This window comes from Cinclus cinclus, chromosome 6, assembly GCF_963662255.1.
Source record: "Cinclus cinclus chromosome 6, bCinCin1.1, whole genome shotgun sequence".
Classification (NCBI taxonomy): Eukaryota; Metazoa; Chordata; class Aves; order Passeriformes; family Cinclidae; genus Cinclus; species Cinclus cinclus.
Genome location: NC_085051.1, coordinates 8,234,922 through 8,254,311, shown reverse-complemented (window position 1 = coordinate 8,254,311; position 19,390 = coordinate 8,234,922). Strand labels below are relative to the sequence as shown.

Sequence of the window (19,390 nt, the reverse complement as noted above, 5' to 3'; positions counted from 1 at the left end):
TGTCAGGCAATAATTAGTTGATTATACTGTACTTGGAGGTCTTCAGTGCAAAGGAATAATATTTTGTATTAAATGCTGATGAACCTTGTTTGTGCCCAAAGTTGGAGATGGGGCTAACACCAGCACTCAGCTTTGGAATATCCTGATTAAACTTTCCCCTGTATTTTACCATCACATCATGCAGAAGATCTGAGTCCCAAATCCAAACGTTGAAGTTCTCATTCAGATTTGGACTTTGCCTATTTTTGGTCTGCTTCTGACCACGACTAAATACATTCCCAAACTATCCAGTTACTAAAAGAAGTTTAAAAAAACCCCAAAGAAACAGAAATGCATATAAAAGTTTCTTTTGAACAAAGGATGCAGTTAGCAGTGGTAGCCTAAAAGTCCAAGAGTGTGAACAAATCAAGATGTGATTACTTAAGGAGAATAGGCATAAAAAGAGCACTTCTGGAGTACTTGTTATTGTCCAAAATATCACTGAAATTCTGATGGCTAAGTACAGTCTGCTTATCTCTATTTGAAACAGTGCTGTACGGATTCACTATTTCTAAAGGTCTTCTTTCCATTTCTATATAGATATTCTCCCTTCACATTTTGAAGGTTTGAAGAAGAGGATTGTTTTTCGAGTCACACTAAGTAAACATTAAATGCATGCAGGCTTAAAACTAAAGCATGCATGTTATGTAGCAGCAATAAAAAGTGCTCGGCTTGCACGACTTATGATGCTCAAGCGTTGCCTTGTTAAAATGCCAAAAAAACTTTTTCTTTGCATTTTTTTGAAAAGTAAATCTCTTCCTTTGACCTTGCAATACTTAACTTTTCAGTTTCTTTGGACAAGTGATATTTATTTTACTGATTGCTTTTATGTTACAGATAAGGTGGATGAAATAGTGCCAGTTTCCAAGCCATCAAGAATTGCAGACAATGCAACTGTGGACTCCAGAGTGGCAACTATAAAACAGCGGCCTTCTAGTAGATGTTTTCCCTCAGCTACAGATATGAATGTGAGTGGGAGCCACGAAGCACTGCTTTAATCCTACTGATGTATCTAATTCCTTGATTAGATAATGCTCAATGCTTTGTAAGGGAAAAATTGACATTAATACTATAGCACGCAGTAAAAAATAAATGCCAGAACTCTGAAATTGCATCATTCAAGTGCAGAATTTAATCTTACAAAACTTCACAGGTGAAAGAAAACCTGGTTTTATTGCATTTTGGACATAGTTTTCCAGTACTCACATTAAGCTGTTGCCTTGTAAACAATATCAACAAACTCCACATACAGCTGCTGTCCTTTCATCAGTGTCTAAACAAAGCTCAGCCTTCCCTTTCTTTCCTCCTCCTCCTCCCCAGAAGTACCCCCAGATTTATTATTTTCCATAAGAAGTCTCAGTGAAAGGGCTAATGGATGAGGCATTATTTCCACGTGGGAGAGACTTTCATGCTTTAATGCTGTTGGGGTTTCTGTTTGCTCTTTTGTAGTCCATGTATGAGAGACAGGGTATTGCTGTGATGACGCCCACTGTCCCAGGGAGCCCTCAAGGTCCTTTTCTGGGTATACCTCGGGGTACAATGAGAAGACAAAAATCTATAGGTAAAATGCCTCTCTTGTGTGGTTTTGTTCATTAATAGCATACTTTTAGTAACTTTGAGTCTTTCCTAAAGTGTGTTTCTGCGACATCTTTATCCCGGTGAGTGGCTGTTTAATCTTTATACAAAGCTCATGAGAAAAGAAGTTTGTGCTTAAGGTGATGTGATTTCCACATTCTTTTTGGCAAGTATGGAATTATTATTTGGTTATTTTCTTTAAAATGTTCCCTATAATAAGGACCAAAAAAAAAAAAAGATCAGTACAAGCCTTTTGCAAAACATTAGGCCAAAATATCATCCTTTTTTCCTTGTTATTGAGGTGAAAGCATTGTAATGCTGTGTAGTTTACAAAGAAATCCTGTTGATCAAATAGACGAAAAGAAACCTTTTTTTTTTTTTTTCATTTCAAATGAAGGCTACAGGTGTTTTTACAACAAAGAAACAAAGAGCAGCCCAAATCTGGGCTTTCTTTGTTCTTGTTAGTAATCTTAGCAGTGACTTTCATCAATTTAGAAACACATTATGCTGCTGTAAAATTAGCATCCAAAATATCTCGGTATTACCCAGTTTGTTTATGTTAAAAGCCATATTTTTAATGATATAATATCTTTTGAAAAGCAACATTATAGGTTTTTTTTCCCCACTAGGACCTTCACAGTCCCTTTGCTAAATTTCAATTGCATCTTAAAAATTCATTAGGTTTCTGAATTGTTCTATTCTATGCGTTTGTTGAGTGCTGGATGGAGCAAGGCAAAAGCAGCTCCTCTGCACAGAATGTCTTCCCTGTTCAATAGTTTTCAAAGAAAATGTGCTTTCCTGCAGCACCTTGATGATATACAAACCCCAAACATTTGCCCACAGATCCGTTTAATTAAAATTCCACAGCATCCTTTTAAATTCTGGCACCTGGGATATCCAACGTGAAAGAATGATTATGGTGGGGATCAACCTAGAGGCCTCTTTTGGAATTTTGCTTGCTCCTCATGCCGTGGGGAATGCACCCTGGAATTTTGGGTTGGATGAAGAAATAGTAGAGCGTGAGGGGTCCTGGTGGATGTGGCAGTGTTTTAAATGCACTCTCTGATTTTTCAGGAATAACAGAGGAAGAGCGGCAGTTTCTGGCCCCTCCTATGCTGAAGTTTACCAGGAGTCTTTCAATGCCTGACACCTCTGAAGATATCCCACCTCCACCACAGTCCTTACCTCCCTCACCGCCGCCACCTTCTCCCTCTCTGTACAACTCCCCCAAATCCCTGACAGCCCGGAGCTACGGAACGATCAAACCTCCATTTAACCAGAATTCAGGTGCAAAAATCTCTTTGGTTAGGCCCGAGAGTGTGGGGACGATGATAAGGGACAAAGGGATTTATTACCGGCGGGAGCTGGACCGATACTCCCTGGACTCGGAAGACCTGTACAACCGGAGTGCCGCAGCTCAGGCCAATTTCAGGAGCAAGAGGGGCCAGATGCCAGAAAACCCCTATTCCGAGGTTGGGAAGATCGCCAGCAAAGCGGTCTACGTGCCAGCCAAGCCAGCCAGGCGGAAGGGGATGCTGGTGAAACAATCCAACGTGGAGGACAGCCCAGAAAAGACCTGCTCTATTCCAATCCCAACCATCATCGTCAAAGAGCCATCCACCAGCAGCAGCGGGAAAAGCAGCCAAGGGAGCAGCATGGAGATCGATCCTCAGTCTTCAGAGCAGCCCGGACAGCTCCGGCCCGACGACAGCTTGGGAGTGAGCAGCCCGTTCGCAGCAGCCATCGCAGGGGCTGTGAGGGACAGGGAAAAGAGGCTGGAAGCCAGGCGCAATTCCCCAGCCTTCCTCTCCACAGACCTGGGAGACGAGGATGTTGGATTAACTCCACCAACACCACGGATGAGGCAGTCCAAGTTCACCGAGGAGGCAATGTTCAGCAGTGAGGATGGTTTCAGACAGCTCATGTCGCCATCTCCCATCCCTGCCCCTAGAGAGCCCGAAAACCTTTTTAACAGCAACGAGCCCAGCAACCAGAGCGACTCAAGGACATTGAATGCTGCATCCAAAATGAAAGGTACTGACAACAGTACAGCGGCAGCCAAGCCCACGAGTGCTCCCGGCCCAGATAGCTACGTCCACCCAGTCACAGGGAAGCTGTTGGATCCAAACTCACCACTTGCCCTTGCACTCTCTGCCAGGGACAGAGCCATGAAAGAGCAGACACAGCAGATTCCAGGCAAAGGGGACACTGTTAAAACCGACCTTAACAAACCGCTTTACATCGACACCAAGCTGAGACCCAACATGGAAACGACTTTTCCTGTTACTGCCACTGTCAGCAGGCAAAATACCCGTGGCCTGTTGAGACGGCAGGAGACTGAGAACAAGTATGAGATGGATGCAGGGAAAGAAAAGAAAGCTGAGGAGAAGAAGAACATGTTGATAAACATTGTGGATACCTCACAGCAAAAATCAGCTGGCTTGTTGATGGTGCACACAGTGGACACGGCAAAGTCAGATGATACACCTGAGGATGAGGAGGAAAAGGGAGCTGAGATGGAGCCGAGCCCTGAACACTCCCCACCAGAGAGGCCAGAGGGCAGCGAGGAAGCGGAGAGCGAGCTGAGCGTCCCTGCCGCGCCCGAGCCCCCGGCTTCTCCCTGCAAAACCATCGTGGCCGCCAGCTCTGTGGACGACCCCGTCATCCTGCCTTTCCGCATCCCCCCGCCGCCCCTGGCCTCAGTGGACATCGACGAGGAGTTCCTGTTCACCGAGCCGCTGCCCCCTCCCTTGGAGTTTGCCAACAGCTTCGACATCCCCGACGACCGCGTGGTGCCCGGCTCGGCGCTGGCAGACCTGATGGCCCAGAGGAAGAACGGCACCCCTTCACCCAGCCAGCCAGCAAACTCCTTGGATGGCAAAAAGCAAGTGGGTCTCTCAAACTGTTTGCCTGCCTCCTTCCTGCCACCCCCTGACAGCTTCGACAACGTCACTGACTCTGGGATCGAGGAGGTGGACAGTCGGAGCAGCAGTGACCATCACCTAGAGACAACCAGCACTATCTCAACGGTGTCCAGCATCTCTACCTTATCCTCGGAAGGGGGGGAGAACGTGGATACTTGTACAGTCTATGCAGATGGGCAAACATTTCTGGTGGACAAACCCCCAGTACCTCCTAAGCCAAAAATGAAGCCCATAATCAACAAAAGCAATGCACTTTACAAGGATGCGCTGATCGAGGAAACTGTAGACAGCTTTGTGATCCCTCCTCCCGCTCCGCCCCCGCCTCCCATCAGTGCCCAGCCCAACCTGGCAAAAGTTGTCCCCCAAAGGACATCCAAGCTATGGGGGGACGTGCCGGAGGTGAAAAGCCCGATTCTCTCAGGCCCCAAGGCTAATGTCATTAGTGAATTGAACTCAATACTCCAACAAATGAACAGAGAGAAATCCTCAAAGCCAGGGGAGGGATTGGAGTCACCCACTGGAACGAAAACTGCGAGTCTCAGTACAAGGTAAAAGTAATTAACCAAATATTTTTCTAAAAAGGCTTGATCTTGGCTTTTATTTTATTCTTCCTTCCATTTGCTAACTTCTTCTGTAAATCACATAGATTAAAGAAGAGCGTACTCTGTATTTCCTTAACCAATAGTCTGTGTCAAGCAAGAATTTTTTATTCTGTCAACATTTGTGTTGCCTTCATGATAGGACAGGAGTTTTCTCAGCCTTCAACTTCAAGGTTTGCACAAACCTTTCGGTTGTTTTGATGTGAATTTCTTAGATTTCTCTTTAATTTTTTTCTCTTTAGTTTCTTTCCTTAAAAAATGGGGTGATAATTTAATTTTTCTTCAGTCCCATGAGGTATTTTGGCTTCAAACAGCTAAAAAGTGTTTTTGCCAAGGGTTGCTTTGCATTCGCTGTGTGGTGTCATTTGATTCATGCTGAGACCTCTCCTAATCTACTTCATCATAAAGTATTTCAGAGGTCTGCTCATTAAGATAACTTTGCACTGTCCATGTTATTACGAAACCACATCTGTATGGAATATGGGCATAATATGAAATCCACAGTTATTTAAAAAAAAAAAAGGTAATTTTGAAAGTTTCATTAGGAGATTGAGATATTTCTTTTTTGCAAAAACACCATGTTGGCTTTTTTTTTTTTTAATAAATATGCCACTTCAGTTAATTTTGTTAGAATTCTTCTGGTGGATAATAAATAGCTCAGCCTTTGGAAAGCTGCTGTACTTTGCAAGCATGAAGATCATTTGTTTTTAAGGGAAGGGTGTCTCTGCTGATTGCAAAGATTGCTCATTCAGAAAACAGTGTGATCCACAGCCTCAGCATCACACAGTTAGATATTATTTCCTGCAGGATGGAAGTCATCAAACTGGTGACGGTGAGGGAATTCAATTTTTAGAACTGAGAAATGGGAATAAACCAAGAAAATTCTGGAATTCCTCTCAGTGGCACTTGAATAGATGGAGCAGAAATTGAGTTGGTTCTGCAGGAAAACCCTTCATACATGAAAAACAGCAACGTTATTTTTGCTAGATGTTGATCATGTTTCTTGTTAAGCCCTATGAACGTGTTGTCTGTAGCTTCATGTGTATAATAATATTTATCAGCTTTTATTTTTAAACTGAAAGGTATTTCCAGGTTACAGTGGAGATCCTTAGCATCCCTCTTTTATTAGAAAATTACCAAGGCCACTGACTGCAATGCACTGTAAATATATCAAAGTACTCTCATAACTAAGAACAAAATGAAAAGTAGAAGTAAATAGAAATACCTTTTTTGTGAAAATGCATTTTTAACGGTATAAAGGGCAGGGAAAACTTGAAAATCTATAACACTTCAGTGCAGAAAAGCAAACTGTTCTGCAAGCAGAAGTAGCCCCATATGTTACCTTTTAGAGGAAGTGCTGGCATAATGTTACAAATTTATGTTGCTTTTTTTTTTTCTGTCCTTGAAGGTTTTAGAGTTTTCTAACTCAGCTTTGGCAAATTACTACCTCTTCCTTATGGAGCGCAGAGGCTCAGTTGTTGGGGATGGGGGAAAACCCCACCCCAAGCATTATTTCAATGGGGCTGCAATCCTGCTTCTTCCCTGAAAAGTAAACCCAAACATTCATCTTTGCAAACTGGAGAAAGGATCCTGGGATGTGGAGGTGTCAAAAGACCTAGGAGGGAATAAATGAGATAAGCTGGCAGTGGCAAAGAGCAGCAAAACTCTTGGCTGTTGTTTGGCTGTGGGAGAAAATGACACCTCCACAGCATTCCCAGTGGGAACAGGAGACAAGAGCGCTGGGTTTTGTTTCCTGCTGTTTCCCAAACTGATGTGATTACTTCTTAATTATGAGCTGGATTGAAGCTGCTAAAACCACCAGGAGAAGTTGCTTAGGATTTCTTTTTTAAGCAAATAATAATCGGGGAGACAGCAGAAGAGAGCCAGCAATCTACAGACACTGGAAGTGTGTTTGAAAAGGTGCTGCAGGCAGTGTCTTTTCATCTCAGCGAGGGTAAGGCAGAGAGATAGAAATGGAGATGTTCACTTGTGGAATCAGAAGCCCTGTGGGTTTTTTTTTTTTTTTCACTGCTTTTACTCCTGCTTTATCTCTCTAAAAGTTAAATAAATTACAGCCTTTCTAGCCCGATTGCACGACTGACACAGTTTTTTTATAAAGCTGTCAAATATTATGACCAAGGAATACCGTCTTGTAGAAATTTCAGGTGTAAAAGCTAACATTTAAATTTCAAAGGTAAAATTCCTGGAGTTCCTTGGTATTTTTTCCCTCTAATACTCTAAAGCTTATGACAACCAATTGTTGAGCTTGCAGCCTCTCCCTGTGAGGTAGCATTAGAAAGGACATGGAATTTTGCCTCACGGAAAGCAGGGATTCTGCTAAATTAAAGAACAACTCGTTAGCTCTGTGAACAGAGCAGTGTTAATAAATGAGCCTGTTCCTATCCTTCAGCCAAGGAAAGGGATTGGGAAGTGTTATAAATGGGAACGGTGTTCACAGGCTTGCTTGGGTGGTTTTCGCAGAACAGGCAGCCTGATGAAATTAAAAATTTGTATCTGTTTATGGGGCCATACATGAAATTACAGACCAGACTGGAATCCCAAATCCCACTAGGAATTTCTCTTTGCACAGCCAGTAAATGTAAAACTGGGCTTCACTCAAGGCAATTGCCCTGGTAGGGTGGCACAGGGGTGAATTAAACTGCAGATAGTTTGCAGGCTGAAAAACCTTCTGTGTTTTAGATAAATGAGGATTAGGAAGAGATCATTCTATGTTCCTGATCAACATTTCTCAGTGATTACATTAAAGCCACCCTAAACATGCTTTTATTCCTGCACCTTGGTTTAGCAGTCATTTTCCATGGTGTATTTATAGTTTTCCCATGGTTCTTATGGAGACACCGAGCTTCAAGATTTTTAAATAGAGCATGGAAATGCTTGGCTGGAAACCATCTGCTCCTCAGTGGCAGTGACCAGCCCATGGGATAGGAAAAAGGAGCCCAGTAGGAGAAGGGAAAGAAGGAAGAAGTGAGAGGATGTGCTTGCTTACTTTGTACAAATTAAAGTAGTTAAAGGGTTTGATCGCAAGGTTCAGTAATAGAGCTCCAGATCCCACTCCAAATTTTGACCACCGTTTACTTTGAGGAATTATGGCCATCAGTTGTGCTGACAGAGGTTTTTAGCTGGTTTATTCATGTCCTCCGCAATGCCATAAATACAGCAGTGCTATAAGTCCACTTGAGAGGCCCCTGGCTTTTATAGGGAGCTGATGACAGAACTGGGAGAAGAGCAGAGCAGGGCTTTCCCTGGGAGAGAGGAGGAGCGTTTGTTCCGTCTGTGACCCGGCACTCACGTAGCAGCACGACCGTCAGGTGCCAGCCCCTGAGACCCAGGGGCTGAAGGCTGTGTGGCTGAGGCAGGACAAACCCGGGGGCTGCCAGGGACAGACAGCTCAGCCCCCCAGGGAACACAGCATCCCCCTCCCTCCGTGCCTCTGGAGCACTGATAAGGGATAAGGAGCAACATCTTCTGCTGAAATGATCCATGGCCTTGCTAGAGGGAGAAACACTCCCAGTCTTTCTGTGTTTGTCCAGCTGTGTTTGCGCAATCCCATGGCTTCTGGGTCACGCTGGCATCACTGCTGCTGGTGGGAAATATTCATCATAAATGTGGGAGTTACGGAGGATGCTGTGGAATTGAGTCCTCTAGGAAGAGTAACCTGAACTCTGCTGGAATAGCAAGTTTTAAAAGTGAAACTGGCCACTGGTATTGGCCATCAATAAATTATTTTTTGTTAGTGAGTATCTGGAAAAGTTCCTTTTATTCTTCCACAAACAGGTAAGGCAGAACAGAACTTAGTATATGAGTCCTTTGTAGGGACTGGTCCTACATTTGTTTTATCGTAAAGGATGTCTGGGTTTGGCAGAGGGTGAAATAAATGCCTTGGTTTTTCACTTGCTGCTCTCCCATTAGACTCATTTCACATCGTTAACTGTTTGCCAGCCAATTTCACAGGACTGCTTGCTTTGTCAGTGATTTCTGCAGTGTTTCAGTCATTCCATTTTGTCATTTTTATTTGCTGTCATGACTGCTGTTGTCAGAGGAGGGCCATGCTGAAGTGCCATGAAGTAAGTGCCAACCATAAAGCATGGACTATTCTATATTGTACATTCTGCTGCTTTTTAATGCTCACTCATTGTTATTGCATTTCAGTGACTTTGGTGGTGACTGTGTTTCTCACAGGGCAGTGTGGATTAGATCGCCCTAATCCAGAAATGGTAGCCATCCCAAAATGGGACCTAGGATGTCATCTCAAGGTGAAATAAGAGCCACATTCATCAGAGGAGTACTCAGAAAATATGTTGGTAACATGAGCACCTAAGACCAGATTACTGAATGTGTCTGAGAACCTAAGCAAGGGGCAGGACTTTTCAGATATGTCCAGATTCTGCCACATTTTGGGAGGTGGAGGGGTGGGTAGGGATGATTAACACTGTTTTACACACCTGTGTGAGGCTAAAAGTAAAGACAAACCAGCCCATGGGGTCGTCTTCTGCCCTTGAAAGCTGTGGGGTTCCCCCAGTTCTCCTTCCATCTCCCCTTTTCCCTGCAGTTATCCAAGCAGAGAGGCCTGAGGCTGCCTTCTGGCCCAGCGTCATCCCCTTCCCTCTGCTTTCCAGACATTTCACATGGAAACTCCTGCTCCTGCACAGACAGACTCCCACAGGCCTTCACAATTGTTCCTCACTGGCAGCAGACGCCGAGCATCTCTCAATTCTTCTCCTCAAAATAACACTGCTGTGAGGAGCTCTGGCTCCTGCCAGTCCTCACGTCAGCCCTTGCTCTTCACCTGCCCCCAAAACAGACAATTCTTGGCTTTCTCTCCTGCCGTGCAATTTGCCTCTGACAACAAAGTAAAAATATTAAAAGGTGAAGCTTGGGGTTTATGCAGCCTCCAAGAATTTAATTTCTTGCAGTACCCTCATACAGGAACTCCACTTCTTGTTCTTCTTGATGTTTAAGAAGTTTTACTTCGATACAATGGAAAAGCTGTGTCAGATCCAGCAAGTCTTCTGGAAAGTTCTAGGGTAAAAGAGCTCCCAGGAGCTGAGAATGATGTGGGGATTTTATTTTTTCCATGGGAGCTGCTGCACTGATTTGCTTCTGATATTAACAGTAAATTTGAAACTTGCAAATATAATTTAAAATTTAAAAGAATTTCTTGCCTACAAGCTGTGCTGGTGGCTTTCATACTTGGAGGCCACATGGTTGTGACATATAGGTTATATATTTTAATTTTAATATGAGGCAACATAATGGGTATTGCAATCAAAGCAGGCTCACAGCAGCAAATGTTTATAAATTACCACCATATGCTGATTCTAATAGCGCAAATTTTATTTAAAATAATTATGGGACTTTTCACCTTTTTTAAAATGAAATTTGGGGTTTGGCAGGTTTAATATGAATTTAACATCTTTAGGATAACAGATGATCAAATAAGGCATAAGAAATTGCTCTCATTAAAAATCTGGAAAACCCAAAACACAACAAACCATGCCTGCTCTCCAGCTGGAATGTGCTTGCTCCTTATTGACCAGGGTACCAATCAACCATAAAATGCATGACAGATGATGGTTTCAAGGCTGTGTCTGCACCCTAGATTGTATGGGAGATGTCATAAATTATAATTTAGGATGCATAGGAGTTACATAAATATCCTTGTTTTTTTCCCTTGGCTTGTAATTACAGTGCAGCATGGAAAGATGCAGTTCATATGGAAGGTGTAAAAAGGGGAAAAGAACATGGGAAAATAATCTTGGAGTGAAAAGCATGGAACTGAAAGGCTGGAAATGCTTCAGCAGACTTCCCTGAGCTTCACCAGGGCTGTGCCTGTGCCACGAGAGCTGAGCACTCACATGGCTACGAGCCGAGCTGGTGTTGAAACCTCTGCAATCAGCTGAAATTTAAAAAGAAAAATCTTATCACTATCCCAGAGTTTTATTTTAATAATCAGCAGCCCTGAACCTCTGGCTTGGACAAAGCAAGATGGCCTCAGACCTCCTGCTGCTGCTTGCAGCTGTGTGAAGCCAATGCCTTGATCCAGGTTGGCAGGAAGCAAAGGACCAGGATGCCTGGAATGCTTCGCTTACCCCGGCTATTCCTGCCCACTGGGCTGGGAAAGTTAGGGAGCACCAGCCAAGGAATACTTCAAATGAGAGCATAGAGTTTACTTTTGGGGCTTTTGTTTCACTGTCTTAACATCCTTTATTTAAAGGAAGAGTGTCAGTAATTTCCTGAACAAGGCTGGGCAGGGAGTTTTTAAGAGGAGCAGTCTGGAGGAGAAGCAGCAACAGTGAGTTGCAAAGCACTGAGCCTGGAGCTGTCAGTCAAGCAGTAGAAATTATCTTTCATCACCTGGAATAAAAGAAGGTGGATTTTCATCATCCATTTGATCTTGCCGCTATGGGTGTAAATACAAAACCCTAATTTCTAGTATTTGCAAGACAGGGAAGTTAAGTGGCAGGGTGATTGCAGTTAAAGATCAGGGATTCATTTCCCTATTAATGCAAAGCTCATTCTTGCCATCACTAGGATAGCACTACCCCAACCTTTGTCAAAGCAGGCTTTTTGTTGGTTTTAAATTATATCATGCCTTAGTAATGAGCGTGAGGCTCCTAATGCAGAAGTAAAGGAGATGGAAATAACTTGCACCCTTGGTTAGCAGAATTCAGTAGTCTCTTGCCACAGACTTTTTTATTTGTAAGGCTGCTTAGCTCCAGCCCTGGAAGACAGTGAGAGCCATTAGGCGCCAAAGACATCACAGGAAACACTAAGAACCTTGCCAAGTGTTTCCTTTCTTTGTTAAATTACAAAGCCATAAGTGCTGGAAGCCTTGTTCCTACCGGGTTTTAAGTGAAGTACCAATCTTCCAAAGAGATCCCCCTGTTCCCATTGAAATACATGGAGCAGCCTGTGAGAAATCAGTGGGAATGTCGGTGTGAATCAGATGTGTGTTCTCCCAGAAGTTATTCTTAGTGCTCTTGTCCTGACAGGGAGCTTTATTGGAATGGGACCTGCTGAGACGGGAGCAGGAATGTCAGCGTGGCAGAGCTGCACTGCCCCGGGCTCTGGGTTGGTGGTGAAGTGCCAAAGCCCCAGGGGTGATTCAGGGAACACTCTCAGGGCTCTCTGAAGCCAGCAGCCAGCCAGGGAATCACAGTCAGCAGCTTAGGGCTGCAGTGGAGGAGAAAGGGATGAATAACCTGTTTGTTAGCACTGCCCCATATTGCCATTACCCTGCTTTTCCTTAAGGTCCTTGAGGTCTTTTCTGCACAGCAGTGAATCTGCTGGATTAATGGAAGCATTTCCATCTGACATCCTGCACCCAAGCCATCCTCAGTTCTGCCCAGGCAGGCCAGGCCAGGCCTGGGGACAGTGTGGCACTCAGAAACAGAGGGCTTCTGTCAGGGTCTGCGCTGGAAATCTCAGTACAGCATCAGCCACGTCATCCTCTGGGCTCCATGGCATTGCTTCCAGGATAAATAAACCCTTCCTTTGGTCTGCAAGTGCTTTGAATTGGTTGTCTGAAGGTTTTGCCAGTTGGCAGGTTATTTCTGAAGTGAAGAACACTGGAGCTCCAGGCGTGCAAGGGTTCTGTGGAGCATCCCCAAGTGCACACGCTGCTCTTGCCATGGGAGTAAGGGCTGTGGGGTCAAGTTTTGATGACACGAACAGACCCAAACCTTCTAAATTTGCTTCTGTAGCCAGCAGGCAGAAGCAGAGGGTTGTGTTCCTTCACCCACCCTGTCAGGCTGGGCATCAGAGCCAGCCTCTCAGCAAGGTTCGTGCCTGCTTCATTCGTAATCTAAAACTCATTTTCTTTAGGCAGAGCTTGATCCCAGCTACATCACCTCTGGTCATGCACAGGAACAAGAATTTTATCTCCTTAGTTTTGTAGTGAAACTGCCAGAGTATAATTTCTCTGTGGAAGGAAATAGACACTGAGATGTTTTAGGCACCTGAGAAGTACTGTTTCATGTTTAAAACATGATAGGAAGGAAAATAAGATCAGCTTGTTCTATAAACAAATAGTACTACAAATATTCTGCAAAATTCACTCACGGAAACCTGAAGATCCAAAGTCCAGTGCTCCTGAAACTTTCCACAACTACTATTATTAGCTACGTTGTGTGTGAAGCCAGAACTGAAAGGTTCCAACCCACTTGGCAAAGGGAAGATCAACTCCTTGCTTCGCAGGGAGCACAAAGTGCTCGTGTGCTTGTTCCATCAGCATTTCTCATTTAACCAGGAGTTAATTTGGGAACAGATATTAAAAAGGGAGAGAATGTGCTCTGGAAGATGTTTTTAACTGGCCTGCTCATAAGCAAAGGCTTTGTCTTTAACTGTGGCTTACCATTGGTGCTGGTTCTCTGGGAAAGAGTTAAAGATACAATTTTTGTACCTTTAGTTAAAATGTGAAACTACCCAAGCCTTCTGGTGCAGTAATTACCATGTGCTGATGGGGCCATGCTGGTGGCCAGCAGCTCTAACTGTGCCTGTCTGTTTGCAATTGCAGGAGCACGGAAGTCATGAGTACTGTCTCAGGTACACGAAGTACAACAATCACTTTCACTGTCCGACCCGGAGCCAGCCAGCCGATCTCACTGCAGAGCAGGTCCCCAGACTATGACAGCAGGACCTCAGGAGCAAGGCACGCTCCCAGCCCTGTGGTTTCACCAACAGAGATTAATAAAGACATCCTGCCTGCTCCTCTGACTGCTTCTGCTTCAGCCTCATCTCCTTCTCCAACTCTGTCCGATGTATTTAGCCTACCCAGCCAGCCCCCTTCTGGGGACTTATTTGGCTTGACCACAGGGCGCAGCAGGTCTCCTTCTCCCTCAATATTACAACAGCCAATCTCAAATAAGCCTTTTACAACTAAGCCTGTCCACCTGTGGACTAAACCAGATGTGGCAGATTGGTTGGAAAGTCTAAACTTAGGTGAACATAAAGAAACATTTATGGACAATGAAATAGATGGCACACATTTACCAAATCTACAGAAGGAAGATCTGATAGACCTTGGAGTGACTAGAGTTGGGCACAGAATGAACATAGAAAGAGCTTTGAAGCAGCTGCTGGACAGATAAGAATAGTTATTTTGCCTCACAAACTTCTGTTGATAACTAGAGATGGGCTGGTACTGACATACCCCAAATGCCTTGTCTGTCTGCGAGTGCCAGCAAAATTGGGGGGGGGGGGGGGAGGGGGAAAATGGAAATTCCTGGTACTCAGGTGATGCAGACTGTCTGCTACATGCCCAAACACAAACCTAAAGATGCTAAAGAAGTGGGGCCATTTTTATTTCAAAGCTGTGGGGAGATGTGAGAGAGAGAGACAATTGTTAACTTTAAAACTCTTGATACTGCTCTTGGCTGGGGCCGTTGTATGACAATTTTCTCTAAAAAATTTCAGGGCTTCTTTTACTGAAAGAAAAAAAAGTGATTTTTATTTTATTGTCTTCTTGACATTCAGTCTCCAAGCAGGCTTCCTTCCCCAGCCCTTGGTTCATTTTACGAGGACAGGTTGCTCCATTACTGCTCAGACCCAGTTTTATCAGTAGCAGGGATATTGAGGCGGGCACAGGAGTTCATATTCCTCTTTTTTTACTGGCATAGCTCCCTGATCTGTCGGCAGTGAAGCTGGTTGTTCTGCTGGAGTCAGTCCAAAGGTAACCTTGCTCTGTTTTACCTGGTATTTCTTTATTTCTGCAGTGGTATTTAGCACTCTTCCAAGGTGGCAGAACAAGTTCAGTGCACGCTCCATTGGCGTGGCCTGCAGGATGGTGCAGACGTTGAGTAAAGGCTGAGGAGGGACCACACTTAGGGTACAGCAAAGTGAAGCTAGTCTGAACCTGAGACCCCCAGTTCTCAACCAGCTCAACTGCTGCTGAGTCAAAATATGAGCTCCACAAGCCAGGACAAACTTTGGGCTGTGCGTGGCTTTGGGGCTTGACAGTGAGACACTGAGGGAGGCTGAGCCCTGAGAGGTGCTGTCTAATTCAGTGAGTGGTAAGTGCCTGGGTATTTTGAGCAGCAGGCCGGGAAGGAAGGAGAAGAGAGATGAATGTTCCCATTGAAGTCAATGGGAAGTGTGCCAGGATCTGAAGTGAGAGAGGGATTTCAGCCTGTTAGGAATGGAAATGCTTCAGTTCACTGAGAGGAGGCAGAGTTGATGCCAAGATGGAAAGAGCTGTTGAGTGTCTGGGGGTGCACGCGTTCCGAGAGCCAGGAGGGCTGGGGAGGGATCCAGGCTCTCATTCTATCACTGCTGGCAGGAACTGGCTCTGGACAAGGACAGAGGGCTGGGCACTGGCCCCCAGCCCATTCCTTGGCACGAGAGGTGGGAGCACCCTGCCAGAATCCAGGGCTGGGAGGGAGCAGGGGCAGACAGAACTTCCCGGGAGACTTCTGTCAGCAGGGGAGAAACATCCGTGGCTGCTTTACACGGCTTTGTTTTTCTAAAAAAATATGTGATTATTATCTTTTTTTTCAACTTTCAAGTTAACAAGTCTCTCTCTGCATGTTTGAACTCCCCCTTGTAATTAACACCTTTGAATATCTGTGAGTTTTGTAGGACTTTCTGGACAGAATGTTCAAGGTGGGTAAATTGGGTGTGGATGGCTGAACTGCCTCCCTACCAAACTTTCAGGTTCCCTTACATTTTGCAAGGTACCTGAACTTTCTTTCCTTGATATAGTCCTTGATATGGTCCAGCCTATCTCTAATTTTTTTATTATTGTGATTATTTTTTGCTCACAAACAAGTGTCTAATTAGGTCTGCAACAGCCCTAGTATGAGTACATAAAGTTTAGCATTTTAAATATCTTTCTTTACCGCAAGTTTAAATAGTTGTACAGATAGTTTATAAGCACAATATTTTAAGAAAATAAGTGGCTGGTCTACTGGGCAGCCTTTGTGCCACTTCAGTGCTAGGAAGTTAAAAACATTAAAAAAAAAAAACCAAACAAAAAAAAAAGGAAAAAAAACTTTTTGTGGTTTACTACTATTTCTGTGGAATAATTATAAAGTCTTGACCTTTTTAAAATCAACCTCATTTGGATGCATCTGAACCAGCAGAGCTGTGTTATATTTTCTATCTTTGCTAGAACTTCTACAGAGGAGGATGAATATTTCTTCAAAAGTGGTTACAGTTACCAACGCATTGGAAACTCATAGAAATCAACTTCTTTAAGCCTCCTGCCCCCTTTATGGAACAGCAAATCTTTTGACTTAACATCTGTTACTGCGCTCTGTTTGTATTTGGGGAGTTCCAAGGAACCTGGTAATAAAAACGAAGCACCGAGGCGTTTTGCTGTCGAGGAGTGCTGAGTTTTTCCATGGGAGGTGTAGAAAATGGCAGTTCCACTCAGATAGGTCGATGCAGGCAACTTGAGGCCATCACACACTTTCAGAAGTGAAAAGAAAAAGAAAAAAAAAAAAAAGGTAATTTAGCCATTGTTTGTCTTCCATTTGGTGATACAACAGAATTCAGTAAATAAACCACTGATGCCATGCTCTCTTTTTTTTTTTTTTTTAATTTGTTTTGTTTTGTTTTGTTTCTTTGGGTACAGTTGCTATTACCTCTATAACACGTGCCAGAAATACTTTAGGAAATAAATACAGTAGTAAAAGAAAAACGTAGAAGTTGACTTTTAAAGCTGCTTTTTTTGGATCACAACCTTGCTGTTGGTTGAACTTGCCCAGAGCAAGCCCAGTAACTCCCAGGTGAGCTCGTCCCTTCCTCACACAGGTGTGGCTCCTGCTCATGCATCTCTTCAGGTACTCCCAGAGCAGGTGAGAGAGCTGTAAGGGAGTAGTTTTATTTCTCACATTGTGTCCTGTGAAGCAAAAAAAGGTAAGGAGACCTGAGGTGACCTACTTGGACCACCAGAATGCACCTCTGCCAAGTCGAGTTCGGTCTCCAGCTCTGAGGGGTGGTTTGAAACAGAAAAAAAAAAAAGAAAAAAAAAAGAAAAAAAAAAAAAAGAAAGCAATAGTAACAGATAACGCCGTGGCCTCCGAGTATTTTCACCAAGGGGGAGGAGAGAAGACCCATTTCTTTCATGCTACTCTGATAGTGAAAAACAAAGTCGTTAGAGATCTATGATATTCTGGGTTTTAGGATCAACTTTTGTTTATATACTGTAATTTAAATAAATTGCATTTACATGCCTAGTTTCTGTAATATTTGTGTATACAATACCAAAATCTTACAAGATGTAAATTGTGTATAACTGCACAGACTCCTTGCCCTAGGTGTCTGAGAACATTTTAAGTTTAATTCATATATTATAAAATGACTAGATGTGACTGTTGATTTACAGAATTTACATATCACAAAGAAGTTAATTATTTGTGGTACTTAAGTTAATAAAAAAATAGTGATTTTTTTTTTTCCTTTTCCTCTCAGTTCTTAAAAAGCATTACCCAGTTGATCTGGCGATGATTATGTGTATGAGCCACAAATATTGATAATTTTTCCATTACATTTTTTCTTTTCTTTTCTAGATACTAATATGTTTCTCGCTATAGTTTGTGTAACAACTTGTGTTCACGTTATCTATGTTGCTGTAATTTTTGTGCTTTAATTCCTCTTATTTCGACTGATGAAAAAAAAAAAATCAAGCTCCTGTAACTTGCACTTTTCCCCAATCCTTAATACTCTTGTATGGCAACCAAAATTACTGTAAGAAATAAATATAATATTGCACTAAGGGTGTGGTTCTGATTGCAAACAGAGAACACTGTCTGGATTTTTATTAAAAAAGAAAAAAAAAGTTGCCAAAAAAAGTTGCAATTTGTTATTGAAAACGCATAAAATGCTTTAACAAAATGTAGATAGAAGCAAGGGAAAATTATTGATTTATTGTTGGGAAGAGCATTTCCTGTTTATTCCTTTTTTTTTTTTTCTGGTTAAAGCATTCCTTATGCCATATGTTCCTTTCATATACTGAATTTCAGGGGTCACGCTTGAAATCTGGAAAAGCAGGAAACTTTGAAGGGGAGAGGTAGAAAAAAACCGCATTACGTGATTTTTTTTTTTTTTTTTTTTTTTTTTTTTTTTTTTTTTTTTTTTTTTGCCTTAAGGTGGAATTCCGAAATGTGCGGAATGTTCTTTGTGCAGGGGGGGGGAGCGCACGGCCCGAGCTTTAGCGCTGCTGCTGCTCTGCAATTTCACGAGGCACTGAAAAGTGGGGTTTGGGCTTTTGATTTCTCTGGGGGCTGGGGTTTCTCTGGGGCAGAGCAGCTTTGCAGAGGGGAGGAGGGAACAGCGCTCCTTGTCCGACTTTGTGCATCTTGTGACTTGAAATTCTGTACCAGCGGGCTCTGTTTGTACTGTGAATAAACAAGGCTGTGAATGGAAAACAAACAAACAAAAAAAGAAAAAAAAAAACAACAAACAACCAAACAAAAAAAACCAAAACCAAACAAACAAACAAAAAAAAAACACAAAAAAACGAAAACCAAGGAAACAATTCACATCTTCTTTTGGCTTAAGTTAAAGATTTGTTTTTCTATCTTTAAATGGTGATGCAATGAAGAGTATTTTTTATTTTTATTTTCTAAGATATTGGAATAAATGCCTAGAACCGTTGCTATTTGGTTTCATATGTTCCTTAACTATGATTCTCTTCTCAGCTGTTGTTCAGGCTCGTCATTTTTGTAGCCCCCTGTTATTATTTCTCTCATGATTTCCCAACAGCAATTACTTGGCAGCTTTGTTTTGTTAAAAACATAAACTATAACCAGCCTGTTTTATTTACTTATTTCAGGTATTGTGGCAAACATCTGTGTATCTAAATAAAGTCAGGTATTTCCAGTGCAAAACAAAGAATGCTTTGCAATTGTCACTGCTTGTTGGCCAAAGAAATGAGAAGAGTTGATCATTGCTGTCGTTGTGTACATTGTATCAATGTGTTCTGCTTTATTCTTTGGTTTCTGTAGGGTTTTTTTTTTCTGTTTTGTTTTTTTTTTTTTTCCTGTATTTTCCTGCATTTCGTGGACTTTCATCCCCTCTGTCCTTGGCTGGGCCACCCAGAGTAGCACGATTGTAACAACGCTTCAGAATGTGTGTTTTTAAAAAAACAAAACAAAACAACAAAAAAAATTGTACGTGCCTTATAATTTTCCACCTGGATCAGCTACACTGTATTTCACATAAAAAGCTTTATCTTCAAGGTGTTCAGTACCTGACCAACAGAGAGTGCTGGGGTTGGAGTGAGCTCCGTGT

At 42.9% G+C, this 19,390-nt stretch overlaps 1 protein-coding gene across 2 annotated transcripts in view; it reads left to right on the top strand.

The window, feature by feature from the left end:
* The window catches only part of SHANK2 (SH3 and multiple ankyrin repeat domains 2), a 241,380-nt gene extending 227,133 nt beyond the window's left edge, over positions 1-14,247 (top strand). For both annotated transcript variants that reach the window (XM_062494312.1, XM_062494313.1), the window contains 4 exons: positions 877-1,007; positions 1,489-1,621; positions 2,689-5,086; positions 13,674-14,247. In XM_062494312.1, coding sequence (XP_062350296.1) covers positions 877-1,007; positions 1,489-1,621; positions 2,689-5,086; positions 13,674-14,247 — 3,236 coding nt within the window. The remainder of the gene's footprint in view (positions 1-876; positions 1,008-1,488; positions 1,622-2,688; positions 5,087-13,673) is intronic.
* Positions 14,248-19,390: the final 5,143 nt, after the last annotated feature.